Here is a 16747-nt window from a genome sequence, read left to right as displayed (position 1 = left end):
TCCCACGTGGGGCTCACAGTCTCAATCCCCATTTTACAAATGAGGTAACGGAGGCCCAGAGAAGGGAAGTGACTTGCCCAAGGCCACACAGATGACAAGTGGTGGAGCCAGGATTAGATCCCAGAACCGTAAGACTCCCAGGCTTGTGCTCTATTCACTATGCCATGCGTAAATAACTTGCTCAAGGAGAATGAACAGGAATGATAGGAGGGAGGTGGGCAATAACTTGAAGGGGTAGTGGGGTCAAGGGAGGAGATGGAGTCAAATTAATCAACAGCATTTACTGAGTACTTACTTTATGCAGGGCACTCTACTAAGCGCTTGGGAGAGTACAATAAAGTTGGCAGATATGCTCCCCTGCAATCAAGAAGCTTACACAGTGGTGGAACGGAGAGTTTCCCAGGGCACAAAGACGAGAAAGGGATGCAGCGAGTTTCAACTGGCTGGACTCGCTCCGCCGTCTGACCGCAGTCCTGTTGCTGGAAAACCATATTGGATTCCCACCCCCAAACCCCACCCGGAATCTCATGGTGCCAAATTCATGGGCGACTCCAGGGCAGTACACTGGGGCCCTGGCTGTTCCTCCTTGGCTTTTCCCAGTTCAGAGCTTCCAGTGTAGACCTGATCCAGACAGCACACCTGATCAAATCCGGATGAAGATCGAATTGGAAGAGGGCCGACTGCAGCCCTCTGGGACAGGCTCTTTATTCACAGGGCTAGATGAGAGGAATGTGCTAACAAAAACGTGGCAATAGACCACGGGACAGAGACCCTGGGTGAAAACCTTAAGAGTGATGTCTGATACAATGACCCTGGGTCACCTGAACCTTAAAGCTCCAATCCCGTCACAGGTGATGTTGCCTCACGCTGAAAATGGGGCATCTGTGGCCCACCCCATTGAGGCCCTCCAGGGCCCACGGGTCTGGGAATTCTTCCTAGTGGCTCTAGCCCCCGGAGGTGGTGGTGGTGGTGGGGGGCAGTCTCTCTATGGGGCAGGGCTCCATGGTTGCCTCAGTTGGCCAGTCTCAGCACGAGCAGGTCGGACTTGGAATAAGGCCCAGGCCTTCTTGAAGCTCTGCTGTTATGAGCTTTTGAGGCGGAACACCTGATCCTGCCTCAGTGGAGCTTCTGAGGGGGAACTCCGGACCCTGCCTCAGTGGATGGCTCTGCAGGCTTCGAGCTGGAGGGTCGGCAGGGCAGCTGTCTGGAGAATGATCCCATTTTCTAGCCCGGGACCCTAAACAATGTCCTAGGAGCATACTGAGCCCCCGGGGATCGGTTGGTCTTGCTTTGGAGGAAAGAAAGCCAAACGTTTTCTTTCTGCTGCTACAATCTTGTGAGAAAGCCCAGCTTGAAGCTGCTGGGGATCTCTATTAATTCCAGGGCGTGGGGGGAAGGGGCGAAGGGGAACGTGACTTGAAAGAGATACTTGGTGTCCATCATCAACTGGGGTGTGTCCTCCCGACTGCTCAGCAGGGCCTGGAACGAGAAGCAGAGAGTAGAGGCAAGAGCTTTCCAGTGGAGATGAAGGAAATGACTATGTGGAACCGGAGCCGGGGGGCCGGGGGAAGAGAAGCTGGAGAAAACGCAGGCCACTTGGGCAGCCATCCATAGGACTGCCAGGTGACCCCCAGCCTGCCCCTCCCGGCCCTCACCAGCCTGAGCCACAGGCTGGGGGAGGAGGCCATGCCAGGCTTCTCCAACACTGAGGTTGCACAAATGCCAACTCTCTTCTTTGGGCACTGGGGCTCTGGGGAGGGAGCAGGTGGAAGAGCACTGGCCATGAGTATGCAGGCTTTAGATAGCCAATGGCCCAGTTTTGAATATTGTCAGTCCGGCCCAGACAGTAGGGTATTTGGTATCATGGTATTTGTTTAGCACATACCATGCACTGCTCTAAGCTCTGGGGTAGATATGGGATAATCAGGTTGGACACAGCCCCTGTTATGCGTGGAGCACACAGTCTTAATCCCCATTTTCCAGATGAGGTAACTGAGAGAAGTGAAGTGACTTGCCCAGGGTCACACAGCAGACAAGTGGCAGAGCTGGGATTAGAGAAGCAGCATGGCTCAGTGGAAAGAGCCCGGGCTTTGGAGTCGGGGGTCATGGGTTCAAATCCCGACTCTGCCAATTGTCAGCTGTGTGACTTTGGGCAAGTCACTTAATTTCTCTGGGCCTCAGTTACCTCATCTGGAAAATGGGGATTGACTGTGAGCCCCCATGGGACAACCTGATCACTTTGTAGCCTCCCCAGCACTTAGAACAGTGCTTTGCACATGGTAAATGCTTAGCAAGTGCCATTATTATTATTATTATTATTATTATTATTATTATTATTATTATTATTAAACTCAGTTCCTTCTGACTCTCAGGCCTGTTCTCTATCCACTAGGCTATGCTGCTTCTCTAGCTGGAGAACCTGGAGGAGCAAGAGCAGCCCCCAATGTTATCGGGGGGAAACAATGATTTTTCCCTGTGGGCAGTGGCCCCCAGTATCCCCTTAGGGTGCACCCTGGGGATGGAGGACAACCATGAGAACCATGATATTGAACCACATCTACATGCAGCAGAGAAAAGACACAGACAGGCTGTGTTTTCCTCTGTTGCATGTAGATATGGTTCAATATCATGGTTCTCATGGTGACACTGGGATGGGAGTTAAGCCATAATCCCCTTGGGTTCCCAAGGACACGAGGAGAGGGCTTCCTCTTCAGACGGCTCCGGGAGCTTACCTGTACTTTGCGGACGAAGGACGGAGTCACTCTTTTCTCAAAGTCGTCGATAGGAGTGTAGGAATTGAGGATCTTCACGATCTGGATACAATCGACAGAACAATCAATCAATCAATCATATTTATTGAGCACTTACTGTGTGCAGAGCACTGTACTTAGCGCTTGAGAAGTACAAGTTGGCAACATATAGAGACACTCCCTACCCAACAGTGGGCTCACAGTCTAAAAGGGGGAGACAGAGAACAAAGCCAAACATACTAACAAAATAAAATAAATAGAATAGATATGTACAGGTAAAATAAATAGAGTAATAAATATGTACAAACATATATACATATATACAGGTGCTGTGGGGAAGGGAAGGAGGTAAGATGGGGGATAGAGAGGGGGACGAGGGGGAGAGGAAGGAAGGGGCTCAGTCTGGGAAGGCCTCCTGGAGGAGGTGAGCTCTCAGTAGGGCCTTGAAGGGAGGAAGAGAGCTAGCTTGGCGGATGGGCAGAGGGAGGGCATTCCAGGCCCGGGGGATGACGTGGGCCGGGGGTCGATGGCAGGACAGGCGAGAAGAGGTACGGAGAGGAGATTAGCGGCAGAGGAGCGGAGGGTGCGGGGTGGGCTGGAGAAGGAGAGAAGGGAGGTGAGGTAGGAGGGGGTGAGGTGATGGAGAGCCTTGAAGCCCAGGGTGAGGAGTTTCTGTCTGGTGCGCAGATTGATTGGTAGCCACCGGAGATTTTTGAGGAGGGGAGTAACATGCCCAGAGCGTTTCTGGACAAAGACAATCAGGGCAGCAGCATGAAGTATGGATTGAAGTGGGGAGAGACATGAGGATGAAATATCAGAGAGAAGGCTGATGCAGTAGTCCAGATGGGATAGGATGAGAGCTTGAACGAGGAGGGTAGCGGTTTGGATGGAGAGGAAAGGGCGGATCTTGTCAATGTTGAGGAGCTGAGACCGGCAGGTTTTGGTGACAGCTTGGATGTGAGGGGTGAATGAGAGAGTGGAGTCGAGGATGACACCGCGGTTGCAGGCTTGTGAGACGGGAAGGATGGTAGTGCCCTCATCTGTACAATGGGGATTAAGACTGTGAGCCCCAAGTGGGACAACCTGATCACCATGTAACCTCCCCAGTGCTTAGAACAGTGCTTTGCCACATAGTAAGTGCTTAATAAATGCCATTATTATTAAAAAACTCTGACAGCTCTCAGGTCAAACATCTGCAACATGGCTGGCCTGGTCCCAGCAGGTATTGCCCTGCTATTACACCATCTTAGCCCCCAGCCACAGGGAGATGTGGGTTTAACTTCGGGGTAATAAAATTTCATTTGGTTTGCCAAGCCAGCCCAGCTGTTTCCAGATCACTCTTCTCTAACCCCCTGTGGCAAAGAACACCTTTGTCTCCCAGAGCAAAAACATGTAACTAGGGCAACCGTTTCTATGGTAACGTCAAAACCGTACCACCAGCCATCCCCAACCCCTGGCCCTAGAGCCCACTGCTACTATAGCCAAGGGATTTTCCCTTTGGCAGAATTCTCCCGAGCCAGTGTGCTTTGGGATCATCACTGCTTCAGGCCCCATTCTAGGAAATGAGAGACAGCTCTGGGGGAGGTGGAGGGGACTGGGAAGGGGCAGAGAAGGAAATCACCAAAAAAATTCCAAAACCGGCCACAGCCATAGAAAGCAGGTAGTGTTTCTCCTCCAAATAGCCAGTCAGTTAGTCAATCAGTCAGTCATATTTATTGGGTGCTTACTGTGTGCAGAGCTCTGTACTAAACGCTTGGGAGAGTACAATACAATAGCATTAACAGACACACTCCTGAGCTAACAGTCTAGAGAGGGAGACAGACATTAATATGAATAATTAAGAGACCTTTGAATCTGCTCCATAGGATAAGATCCCTCAGAGGCCAGCCAGTTAAGCATGGAAACAAGTGATGGGAAATCAATCAATGAATCATATTTATGGAGTGCTTACTTTGTGCAGCACACTGTATTAAGTGCTTGGGAGAGTACAATATAACAGAAACATTCGTTGCCCACAGAGAGCTTGCTGTCTAGACGGGGTTGACAGACATTAATATAAATAGATAAATTACAGATATGTATATAAGGGCTAGGAGGCAGGATTAATAAAGGGAGCAAGTCAGGGTGATGCAGAAGGGAGTGGAAGAAGAGGGTTTAGTCAGGGAAGGGCTCTCGGAGGAGATGTGACCAATAAGGCTTTGTAGTGGGGGAGAGTAATTGTCTTGTCGGATATGGGAAGGGAGGGCATTCCAGGCCAGAGGCAGAAAGACAGTTTTAACAGCAGTGACCCACTGCCAGCCTGCTGATAAAGGAGTGATGCATCACATCGAACAAAAACTCCTCACCATTGACTTCAAAGCAGTCCACCACCTTGCCCCCTCCTACCTCACCTCGTTTCTCTCCTTCTTCAACCCAGCCTGCAGACTTCCAGTGCTAACCTTCTCACTGTGCCTCCATCTCTCCTATCTCGCCACCAACCCCTAACCCACATCCTGCCTCTGACCTGGAATGCCCTCCCTCCTCAAATCCAACAGACAATGACCCTCCCCTCTCTTCAAAGCCTTATTGAAGGCACATCTCCTCCAAGGGGCCATCCCAGAGTGAGTCCCACCTTTCCTCATCTCCCACTCCCTTCTGCGTTGCCCTGATTTGCTGCCTTTGGTCTTCCGCCCTTCCCAGCTCCACAGAACTTATGTACATCTCTGTAATTTTTTTGTAGTCATGTCTGTCTCCCCCACTCTAGACTGTAAGCTCACTGTGGGCAGGGAATGTGTCTGTTTATTGTTGTATTGTACTCTCCCAAGTGCTCTCCTCATCTTCAAAGCCCTTTTGAAATCCTATCTCCTGCAGGAGGCCTGCAATGAATAATCTCTATTCTCCCCACTTTTTATCACCTATTTACCACCCACTAGTGGCACTTTCGTACATATCTTTTGTATTTTATTTCTTCCTTCAAACTGGATTTATTATTGTGTCTTGTTTCCCCCACTAGATCTTTACGCTCCTTAGGGACAGGGATCATGTCTACTCACTCTATGTGTTCTCTCACGTACTTGACAAAGTTCTCTGTCCTAAGTAGTAGGAGCACACAGTAAGCGCTCAATAAATATGATTGAATGAATGAATAAATAAATAAATGCACTGGCTTCCCTGAGAGCATATGGCACTGCCTAGGATGGGGCGGAACAGAGGTGGGGGCCGGTTACCTGGACAGCAGACAGCGTCGTGCAGCACTCGGAGATTTCCTTCGCATCGCTGTCTGTGATCTTCTTGACCTGGAGCAGCCAGGCCGCTTGGGAGAGGGGTTCCAGAGTCTCCTTGACATTGCTGTTCTGCAAGTTCTTGTCTTTAAGCCATTCTTCTAAGTAACTGATGTTACACCTGAATGCAAAGCAGAGACAAGCTTGGCTCTGGGTGCTTGCTCTCTGGGAGAAGGGAGCAAGAGTGGAAAGGGAAGGGGAAATGCCGCAGGGATTTTCCCAAAATGTGGGAGAGGAGCACTGGAGGCTAGGACACCTCAAGAGCATTTCTGAAGTGGAACTCCCCATCTTGCCTCCAAAATCCTTTCCTCTTCCTAAGTTCCCCCCCCCCATCACAACTGACACCTCCACCCTCCCCATCTCTCAAATCTAAAACCTTGGCATTACTCTTGACTCCTCTCTCTCTTTCAACCCCCATATTCACTCTGTCACCAAATCCTAACAGTTCTTCCTCCACCACATCTTCAGGATCTGCCCCTTCCTCTCCTTCCAAATGGCCACCATGCTGGTCAGATCACCTATAGTATCCCGATACAATTACTCTCTCAGCCTCCTCATAGGCCTCTCTGTCTCCATACCCTCCTCTCTATTGTCCATACTTCACTCTGCTGCCTGTATGTTGCCGATTTGTACTTCCCAAGCGGTTAGTACAGTGCTCTGCACACAGTAAGCACTCAATAAATACGATTGAAAGAATGTATCATTTTTCTAAAATGACAATCTGCACACATTTCTCCACTCTTCAAACACCTTCACTGGTGCCCGTTCTGCATGAAACAGAAATCAATCAATCAATCGTATTTACTGAGTACTTACTTTGTGTAAAGCACCGTACTAAGAGCTTGGGAGAATACAACAGAGTTGATAGACGCATTCCCTGCCCACAAGGAGCAGAAACTCCTGACTTGACTTTAAGGCATTCAGCTCTCTCCTGTCTACTCATGCACTCTCTTTCCTCTTTACACCCCACCTTGCACTCTTCATTCCTCTGAAAATAACCTCCTCACTGTGCTTCTCTCCCTCATGGGACCCCTTGCTTACATCCATCCTCCTGCCAAAACCACAGACCATAGCTCTCCTCATCTTCAAAGACCTTTTAATCTCTATTCTCCCCACTTTTTATCACCTATTTACCACCCACTAGTGGCACTTTCGTACATATCTTTTGTATTTTATTTCTTCCTTCAAACTGGATTTATTATTGTGTCTTGTTTCCCCCACTAGATCTTTACACTTCTTAGGGACAGGGATCATGTCTACTCACTCTATGTGTTCTCTCACGTACTTGACAAAGTTCTCTGTCCAAAGTAGGTGGTCGCTGATCGTCTAATTGATGGATCGGTATCTCTGCCGGACATTAATGGGGACTGGGTGTGGATGGGATTGTTTTGCACTAATCCAAATCTCTCACACATCCTCTCTGGGATGCTAAACTCAACATGACTCGGCTCATTCCTGCTATGATCAGGGGTGGTGGTCCAGGCAATTCTGACATAGGTGGCGAGGTGCCCACTTGGGGGGCAAGTGGATTGACTGAAGGTCAAAGGGGACCCCTGGCAGTTAGCCCACACCTCACCATTTTCATCACTGCAGGGCCCATGCACAAATGGTCCAAAAGATACAGCCCTCCCGTCGCCCTCTCTAAAACCAAGCGCCAACTGAGGCTAGCCTCCTCCCACAGATGGTGGGGCAAAATTCACACAATCAAGCTATAAGCAAAATAGATGAGTGGAGTCGGGTTTTTTTTAATGGTACTACTATGCATCAAACACTGTTCTAAGCACTGGGTTAATATCTACCTAATTAACCTAATTTAATTAAGCTGGACAGAGTCGCAGTTCCATATGGGGCTCACAGTCTTAAGTAGGAGGGAGAAACGGTATCCCCATTTTACAGTTGAGGAACCTGAGGTGCAGAAAAGTTAAGTGACTTGCCTAAGGTCGCACAGCAAGCAATTGGCCGAGTCAGGATTAGAACCCAGGTCCTTCTGACTCTCAGGCCACTAGGCCGCTACTCTATTCCATCCTAATCCTCCTCAACCTCTCAGCTGCTTTCAACACTGTCGGCCAACCCCTTCTTCTGGAAACATTATCCAACCTCGGCTACATTGACACTGTCCTCTCCTGGTTCTGCTTCTAACTCTCTGGATGCTCAAACTCCTCCTCTGCCACTTACCCCCTAACTGTGGGTGTCCCTCAAGGTTCTCTTCTATTCTCCATCTACACCTACTCCCTTGGAGAACTGATTAGCTTCAGCTTCCACCTCTATGCGGATGATTCCCAAATCTACATCTCCTGCCCTGATCTCTCTCCCTCTCTGCAGTCTCGCTTTTCCTCCTGCCTTCAAGACTTGTATTTCCCGTAGCCACCTCAAACTTAACATGCCTAAAACAGAACTCTTTATCTTTCCACCCAAATCCAGTCCTTCCCTTGACATTCCCATCACTGTAGATGGCACCACCATCATTCCTGTCTCACAAGCCCTTATTATCCGGGCATAAGTCTCACAAGCCTCAGATATTACCCTTGACTCCTCGCTCTCATTCTGTCTATATATTCACTAAAATCTGCCAGTTTGACCTTCACAACATCACCAAAATAGGACCTTTCCTCTACATCTAAATTGCTACTATGTTCATCCAAGTACTTATCCTAATCTGCCTTGATGACTGTATCAGCCTTCTTGCTGACCTCCCAGCCTCCTGTCTCTCCCCGCTCTAGTACATACTTCACTCTGCTGCCCGGATCACTTTTCTACAAAACTGCCGAGTCCACATTTCTCCACACCTCAAAATCCTATAGGGGTTGAGTAGCCATTTCCACATTATACAGAAACTCTTTACCATTGGCTTTAAAGCGCTCAATCACCTCGCCCCCTAGTTACTCTCCTACTACAACCCAGCCTAAACATTTCAATTCTCTAATGCCAACCTACTCACGGTACCTAGATCTCCTCTATCTCGCCTCCAATCTCTCACCCACATCCTGCCTCTGGTCTGGAATGCCCTCCCTCTTCATATCCGACAGACAATTATTCTCCCTTGCTTCAAAGTCTTATTGAAAATGCATCTTCTCCAAGAGGCCTTCCCTGATTAAGCCCTTCTTTCCTCTCCTCCCACTCCCTTCCGCATTACTTTGACTTGCTCCCTTTAATTAATCCCCCCTCCCAGCCCCTCAGCATTTATGTCCATATCTGTAATTTTATTTTTTTATATTAAGGACTGCCTCCCCCTCTAGACTGTAAGCTCGTTGTGGGCAGGGAATGTGTCTATTATATTGTTGTATTGTACTCTCCCAAGCACTTAGTAAAGTGTTCTGCACACAGTAAGTGCTTAATAAATATGACTGTACAACTGACAAGGCCACACTGCTTCTATTTGTGTCCACATGAAAGCTCCAACTCCATCATTCATTCATTCAATCATATTTATTGAGCACTTACTGTGTGCAGAGCACTGTACTAAGCGCTTAAATACAAGTTGGCAACATATTGAGACGGTCCCTACCCAACAACGGGCTCACAGTCTAGAAGACTAGAACAGTGAACTAGAACTAGAACAGCGCCTAGAACAGTGCTTGGCACATAGTAAGTGCTTAACACATATCATCATCATCATAATAATAATAATCAATTTCTCAAAATGGTACTTAAGAACTTACCACGTGCCAATCACTACACTAAACTCTGGGAGAGAATCAAGATAATCAGGTGAACAGAACCCTGTCCCACATGGGGCTCACAGTCTTAAAGGGAGGGAGAACAGGTATTTAATCTCCATTTTACAGTTGAGGACACTGAGGCACAGAGAAGTTAAATGACTTACTCAAGGTCACGCAATGGGCAAATGCTGGAGCCTGGATTGGAAGCCAGGTCTTCTGAATCCCAGGCCCATCCTCTTTCCCCTGAGCTATGATAATCCTCAATATCACAGATCAAGTGGCTATGTGCATGCGTGAGTGTGTGTCTGTCTGTGGGCTAGAATGAGCTGTCCAAAGTTCTCTCCTTCATTCATTCAATCATATTTATTGAGCGCTTACTGTGTGCAGAGCCCTGTACTAAGCGCTTGGGAAGTACAAGTCGGCAACATATAGAGACGGTCCCTACCCAATAATGGGCTCACAGTCTAGAAGGGGGAGACAGACAATAAAACAAAACATGTCTCCCCAGCTCAGTTGTTCAGTGCCTTCTGGGAAGACTGTAGGTTGTCAGCCCTATGTGGGAAAGGGACAGAGATTGTGTGTGACATGATCATCTCATATCTACCCTGGTGCTTTGTACCATGCTGGGCCCAGAGAAAGCGCTTCACAAATACCACAGTGATTTATTACCGAATCTGCATTCCTTTCCTGCAGGAGCACATGTCTTTGCGAAGGAAGAGACTGTTGAGGGTGACGGCACCGATCAGGAAGAAAAGCTGCTTCATGGACTGCTTCAGGATGTCGGGGTCCAGGCCGTTCTGGCACATGGTGCTGTAAAAATAGCTGAGCTGCTGCAAGATGGAGGTCATCGTGTAGGCGTCCGTGTCATCGATGCTGGAGGATCGCTTCCGGAAGCCCGTAGGCTTCAACCCTGAAATTCCCTGCAGGCTTTCATACTCCAGCATGCCCGGAACTGCAAGGCGAAAGGGAAAGTCTTGTCACACATGGAATCAATTGATCAGTCAGTCAGTAAACGGTATTTATTGAATGCTTACTGTGTGTAGAGCACTATATTAAGTGCTTGGGAGAGTACAATATAACAATACACAGACACGTTCCCTGCCCGCAATCAATCAATCCATGGACCTTATCAAACACCTGCGGAGTGTTAAGCTCTACCCTAAGCACTCGGGCAAGTCAGCAGAAGCAAACCCCACGTTTTCCAGGTAAAACTCCATTGGGAAGGGTTGCCCCCAGGACTAGCTGCTGGGATGACATGATTAGAGACGTGGGGAGGCCCTGGGCATCTTTGGGCACCCAGAGTGAGGGAGGAAGTGAAAGACAAGCAGGAGAGGGAGAGGGGAGTGGGGACAGGAAGGGGGAAGAACAAGAAGAAGGATTGGGAATAGGAAAAGGTGAGGTGACTGTGCGTCTGGCCCAAGAGAGAGAAGCAGGCAAGAAAAAAGGAGAATTAGTAGCAGAACGTGGGAGCAGGAGATGGAAGAAAAGAGATAAGAAAGGAGAGGGAGAAGGAGGGAGAAAAGTAGGAGGGGATGAAGAAAGGGGGTGTGTGTGTGAGAGAGAGAGAGGCGATGGGAAGTTCTTGGGAGAGTACATACAAAAACGTTGGGAGACACATTCCCTACCCACAAGGAGCTTGTAGTATAGAGGGGGAGATGGATATTAAAATAAATAATTAGATTTCATTATTGCTCTTACATAAGAGAGACAGGGCAAGGATGGGTGAGCATGAGGCTGGATAGGTTGGCGAATGAGCAGGACACGGTTGGTAGGACACAGACCAAAATGGTGAAATGACTCCGAGTTGTCCTGCAGTGTGCCTGGAGAGCTGAAAGTTTGGGTGTCTCTGTGGCCTGCTATCTTACATAAGGCAGCATGGCCTAGTATACTGAGCATGGCCCTGGAAGCCAGGAGGACCTGGGTTCTAATCCCAGCTCTACTACCTGTCTGCTGCGTGACCTTGGGCAAGTCACTTCACTTCTCTGGGCCTCAGTTCCCTCATCTGTAAAATGGGCATTGAGACTGTGAGCCCCATGTGGGACAGCGACCCTGTCCATCCTCTAGACTGTGAGCTCGTTGTGGGTAGGAATTGTCACTCCTTATTGTTGTATTGTACTTTTCCCAGTGCTTAGTACAGTACTCTGCACATAGTAAGTGCTTAATAAATACAATTGAATAAATCCTGATTAGCTTGTATCTACCCCAGTGTTTAGTACAGTACTCTGCACATAGTAAGTGCTCAATAAATACAATTGAATAAATCCTGATTAGCTTCTATCTACCCCAGTGTTTAGTACAGCTCCTGGCACATTGTAAGTACTTAACAAATACCATTAAACAAAAAAAAGGGGCAGGGAGTTGCACTTATCCAAAGGACTCCAGGGTCAACAACAATCCCCTCTCTTCTAAAATGGCAAAGCCCTTTCACAACTCTTGTCTCATTTCATTCTCTGGCCATCCCTGGGAGAAAGCAAGGCCAGGGATTATTATCTCCAAGTAACTGATGAGATTAAGGGGAATCAGAGTTTAGGGAAGGACTTGGCAACACTCCAGGGACCCAGAAAACGAAGTAGGCTCAATATGCTGCATAATATTAACTGATAAAGTGCCGCCTCCGACTACGCTCTCGTTCTGTCCCTGCCCCTTGTACCATCGTACCTCGTATCGAGCTCATCTCAGGCCATGGACCACAGCGTGGAGCACTGGCTCCTTCTTACCTATCACTGGCTGAAGGAGGTTTTCCATCACAACGATGAACTGGTGATAAATCCGGATGGCCAGGTCACTGAGGATCTGTCTGTACTCGGATAGGTCGAAGTTCTTCAGACAATTCTTATTCTGGCGGGGTGTATTGTGCTTCATGAACTCCTGAAAGGTAATTGAGGATGGGGAGGAAGGGGCATGAAACTCTCCACTCTCACCTCAGGCCTAGTCATGGAACACTAGAGGCTGGGAACAACATCCAGGACTCAGCCACTTGGGGAAGTCACTTAACTTCTCTGTGCCTCAGTTACCTCATCTGTAAAATGGGGATTCAGACTGTGAGCCCCCGTGGGACAACCTGATCACCTTGTAACCTCCCCAGTGCTTAGAACAGTGCTTTGCACATAGTAAGTGCTTAATAAATGCCATTATTATTATTATTATTGGGTGACTGTACTACAAGGGTGGGATTATCTGGGCTGTGGGGACCCGCACGCTGAAGCAGCACATCCCTCGACCCCTCTTTCCGTTGGGCTGCTGAGCGAAACCGCCAGAAAAACTTGCCAGCTCATCGCAACACCAGGGCTCCTGGTAACAACAGACCCTGGCCTACGGGGCCACGGGAGATTTTAGCAGTGGCAGCATGCTCCATGCTCACCTCTTCCTATTCCCTGACCTTCTTCTCATTCCTTCTCCAAGAAGGGTGGTCCCCTTCACCACCAGACTCATGGGACTCTGTGCTTTTATGTTGGCTTTCATCTTCCCTACTCAGTCTGTGGCCAAACCATTTTCCACCCTATATTTCGATTGTGAGCTCCTGGAGATCCAGGGACCATCTCTCTCATCGGTGCTTTGCGCACAGTAAGCTGTTTCCATTATTACCTCTGTTTCACTTCTCTCTCCCAGATGCCGTCGACAAAACCAGCTGACACATGAACTACCAGGGAGAACTACGGGGGCTCAGAAGGGACCCTGAAGCCTGATATCGTGCTGGATGGTGCTGCTTCTGAGGCCCCGCACGCTCCCCGGCCGGGCACTCCTTCGTAGTTGCTGGGCCCTCCCGCTTCTCCCCTCCCAACCCACGTGAAGAGGCTCAGGTGGATTTGGGCCGCAAATCCCGACCGTCAGCAGGCGCTTGATCCTCACCTCCTCCCCGCTGTACTGTTTCAGGCAGTTCAGGAAGTGGCACGTATTGGAGAGCCAGAAGGACAGCATCTCGAAGTCTTCCGGGTGTTCCTGAAACCCAGGAGAGACCCCCGATCGCCCATCGGACCCCACCCAGGGCCGTGGGAGGCGCGGCGGCTCCCTCCCCCCAGCCCCCCGCCTACCTTGACGACCTGCTTGATGCCGTTTATGGTGATGTGCATGAAGGACTGCAGCCTGCTGGCATTGTTGAGGGAGTCCGTGTAGCGCACGCACATGAAGAGGATGTGAGCGGGCAGTCCTGGGATCATGTTCACCACCACTCCCCGGGGCTTCAGGTCTGAAAGGGCACGGAGGCAGAGAGCGGATCACCCATTATCGGATCCAGAGCGAACCCCGGGAAGGCCCGCAGACCAGGGCTCACTTGCCAAGCCCCACTAGCCGGCAAGACGACCAGCGTCTTCCTGGTATTTGCTAAACACTTGAAATGTGCCAAGCTCTGGGATAGATCTACTCCAATCAAGTCGAACACAGCCCCTGTCCCATGTGGAGCTCACAGTCTAAGGGGGAGGGAGAGCAGGTATTGGATTCCCATTTTACATATGAGGAAACTGAGGCACAGAGAAGTTAAATGACCCAAAGGCACACAGTAAGCAAGTGGGGGAGCTGTGGTTAAAATCCAGGCCTCCTGAGTCCTAGGCCTGTTCTCTTTTCCCTAGGCCACGCTGCTTCTCTCTGAGAGCAGCTCCAGACTCACCCCGCACGGATGGTCCTATATTACCTTGGCAGGTCCCAGATCCTGCAGCTTCCTGGAAGGGCAATTTGAATTGGAAGGAGAAAAACCCTACCACCCGGAAGCTTATTTCAGTTCTGCCTGGCCATCAGGCTTGTGAAAACAAAGCCAAAAGCCAAAATGTCCTCACCAAGGATGAGATTTTGCACCAGCTTTGCTTCATCTTCTGTTTTGTACTCCAGCATTCCCATAAACTCCTTGGGGCCTGAAGGAACGTGGATATCGCTGGCTGCAGAGAGAAACGTGTACTAAGCATGGACGCCCTTGCCTATCAAAATGACACTTCCTTTCCAATGCCCCCAATCCTGGCTAGTTTTTGTGTGTGCAGAAAATACACACACACACGTACAAACACCCCCCACCCCCTTCCAACAAAATCTCACTCCTCCTACAGAAATCCTCAGTGACTCAGGACATGGTTTGCTAGTGGGTGAGTGATCCTGGGTCTCTTCTCTCGCCTCTGTTCTCTAACACTGGGGCAATCCATAGTCCTTTTACCCCTCCATTTATGGCGCAGGGGAGGAAAAGATTCATAGTGCTACTTGATGTGGGTGAGCACGTTAAGATGGTTTCTCCCCCACAAAACCTTTCCCTTTCCCAGTATAAGGAAGGTCTGAGTCAGTCAGTCAATCACGTTTATTGAGCGCTTCCTTCATTCATTCAAATGTATTTTTTGAGCACTTACTGTATGGAGAGCACTGTATTAGATGCTTGGGAGAGTACAACAACAAGCAGACCCAGTCCCTGCCCACAACGAGCTTACAGTCTACAGGAGGGGAGACAGACATTAATAGAAATAAATAAATTACAGATATAGATATAAGTGCTGTGGGGCTGGGAGGGGGACAAGAACAGAGGGAACAAGTCAGGGCGATGCAGAAGGGAGTGGGAGAAGAGGAAAGGGGAGCTTAGACAGGAAGACCTCTTGGAGGGGATGTGCCTTCAATAAGGCTTTCAAGGTGGGGAGACCAACTGTCCATTGGATTTGAGGAAGGAGGACATTTCAGGCCAGAGGCAGGATGTGGGCGAGGGGTCGGCTATGAGATAGATGAAAACGAGGCACAGTGAGAAGGTGAGCACTAGAGGAGCCAAGTGTGAGGGCGGAGTTTTAAGTAGAAGAGTAGAGAAGTGAGGTAGGAGGGGGCAAGGTGATTGTGTGCTTAGCACTGTACTAATAACAGTATAACATATATTCCCTGTACACAATGAGCTTACAGTTTAGAGGCTTTCTGGGATCCATACTCTCCTGAGGGGTGTTGAAGAGGAGGTGGTTCTGCTGTCAAGGGGCCATTTTCTTTTTAAAGTTTTTGCCCATTCAGGTGGGCCGAGGCAGAGCCCACCCTGACGGTTGGCTGGGGAAACGGGGTGAGGGCCACGGTTCTCCTACCTTTATCGATCGTCTTGGTCAGAGTCTTGATCTGGTCCTGCAGCTTCTTAATCATTCTGTCCTTCATGTCCAGCTCTTCCTCAAGATCCTTCAGGCAAACAAAATATCGACATCGACTTAGAAGGGACTTGCTTTCCCCCCACCCCTGCAACTGGGCATCATTTGACACAAAGAGCATGCTTCAGTTTGGGCAGAACCCATGATGGTATTTTAACAGCTTGTCCTCTTTGATAGTTGCTCTCATTCTTGAGGTCAGAAGTCAGAATCTGGGTGGCATGGGAAGCTGGGCTTATCTGCTGTGTGACCTTGGGCAAGTCACTTAACTTCTCTGAGCCTCAGTTACCTCATCTGGAAAATGGGGATTAAGATTGTGAGCCCCACGTGGGACAACCTGATCACCTTGTATCCCCCTCCAGCGCTTAAAACAGTGCTTTGCACATAGTAAGCGCTTAACAAAATGCCATCATCATTATTATTACTCTATGCCGGGGCTCAGCCCTAGAACCTCTGGGAAGAACCCTGGGACCTCTATATTCTTTCATTCATTCATTCAATTGTATTTATTCATTCATTCATTCAATCGTATTTATTAATAATAATAATGACATTTATTAAGTGCTTACTATGTGCAAAGCACTGTTCTAAGCACTGGGGAGGATACAAGGTGATCAGGTTGTCCCACTTGGGGCTCACAGTCTTAATCCCCATTTTCCAGATGAGGCAACTGAGGCACAGAGAAGTTAAGTGACTTGCCCAAAGTTACACAGCTGACAAGTGGTGGAGCCGGGATTTGAACCCATGACCTCTGACTCCAAAGCCTGTGCTCTTTCCACTGAGCCACGCTGCTTCTCTATTGAGGGCTTACTGTGTGCAGAGCACTGTACTAAGCGCTTGGGAAGTACAAGTTGGCAACATATAGAGACGGTCCCTACCCAACAGCGGGTTCACAGTCTAGAAGGGGGAGACAGACAACAAAACAAAACATATTACCAAAATAAAATAAATAGAATAAATATGTACAAGTAAAATAGAGTAATAAATACATACAAACA

At 48.9% G+C, this 16747-nt stretch overlaps 1 protein-coding gene across 2 annotated transcripts in view; it reads right to left on the bottom strand.

Annotated features, from left to right (window-relative positions):
* Positions 1-275: 275 nt before the first annotated feature.
* Positions 276-16747, bottom strand: part of MYO5C (myosin VC) — a 94788-nt gene continuing 78316 nt past the window's right edge. Inside the window, exons 33-41 of one of the 2 annotated variants that reach the window (XM_038750013.1) lie at positions 15696-15783; positions 14439-14537; positions 13701-13855; positions 13519-13608; positions 12387-12537; positions 10339-10621; positions 5957-6131; positions 2733-2813; positions 276-1479 (exon numbers count right to left, since the gene is read on the bottom strand). In XM_038750013.1, coding sequence (XP_038605941.1) covers positions 1327-1479; positions 2733-2813; positions 5957-6131; positions 10339-10621; positions 12387-12537; positions 13519-13608; positions 13701-13855; positions 14439-14537; positions 15696-15783 — 1275 coding nt within the window. In that variant the 3' untranslated portion in view covers positions 276-1326. The remainder of the gene's footprint in view (positions 1480-2732; positions 2814-5956; positions 6132-10338; positions 10622-12386; positions 12538-13518; positions 13609-13700; positions 13856-14438; positions 14538-15695; positions 15784-16747) is intronic. The other variant, XM_038750015.1, reaches the window with a different exon arrangement.

This window comes from Tachyglossus aculeatus, chromosome 8 (genome assembly GCF_015852505.1).
Source record: "Tachyglossus aculeatus isolate mTacAcu1 chromosome 8, mTacAcu1.pri, whole genome shotgun sequence".
Classification (NCBI taxonomy): domain Eukaryota; kingdom Metazoa; phylum Chordata; class Mammalia; order Monotremata; family Tachyglossidae; genus Tachyglossus; species Tachyglossus aculeatus.
This window is presented reverse-complemented; position numbering and strand designations above follow the sequence as displayed.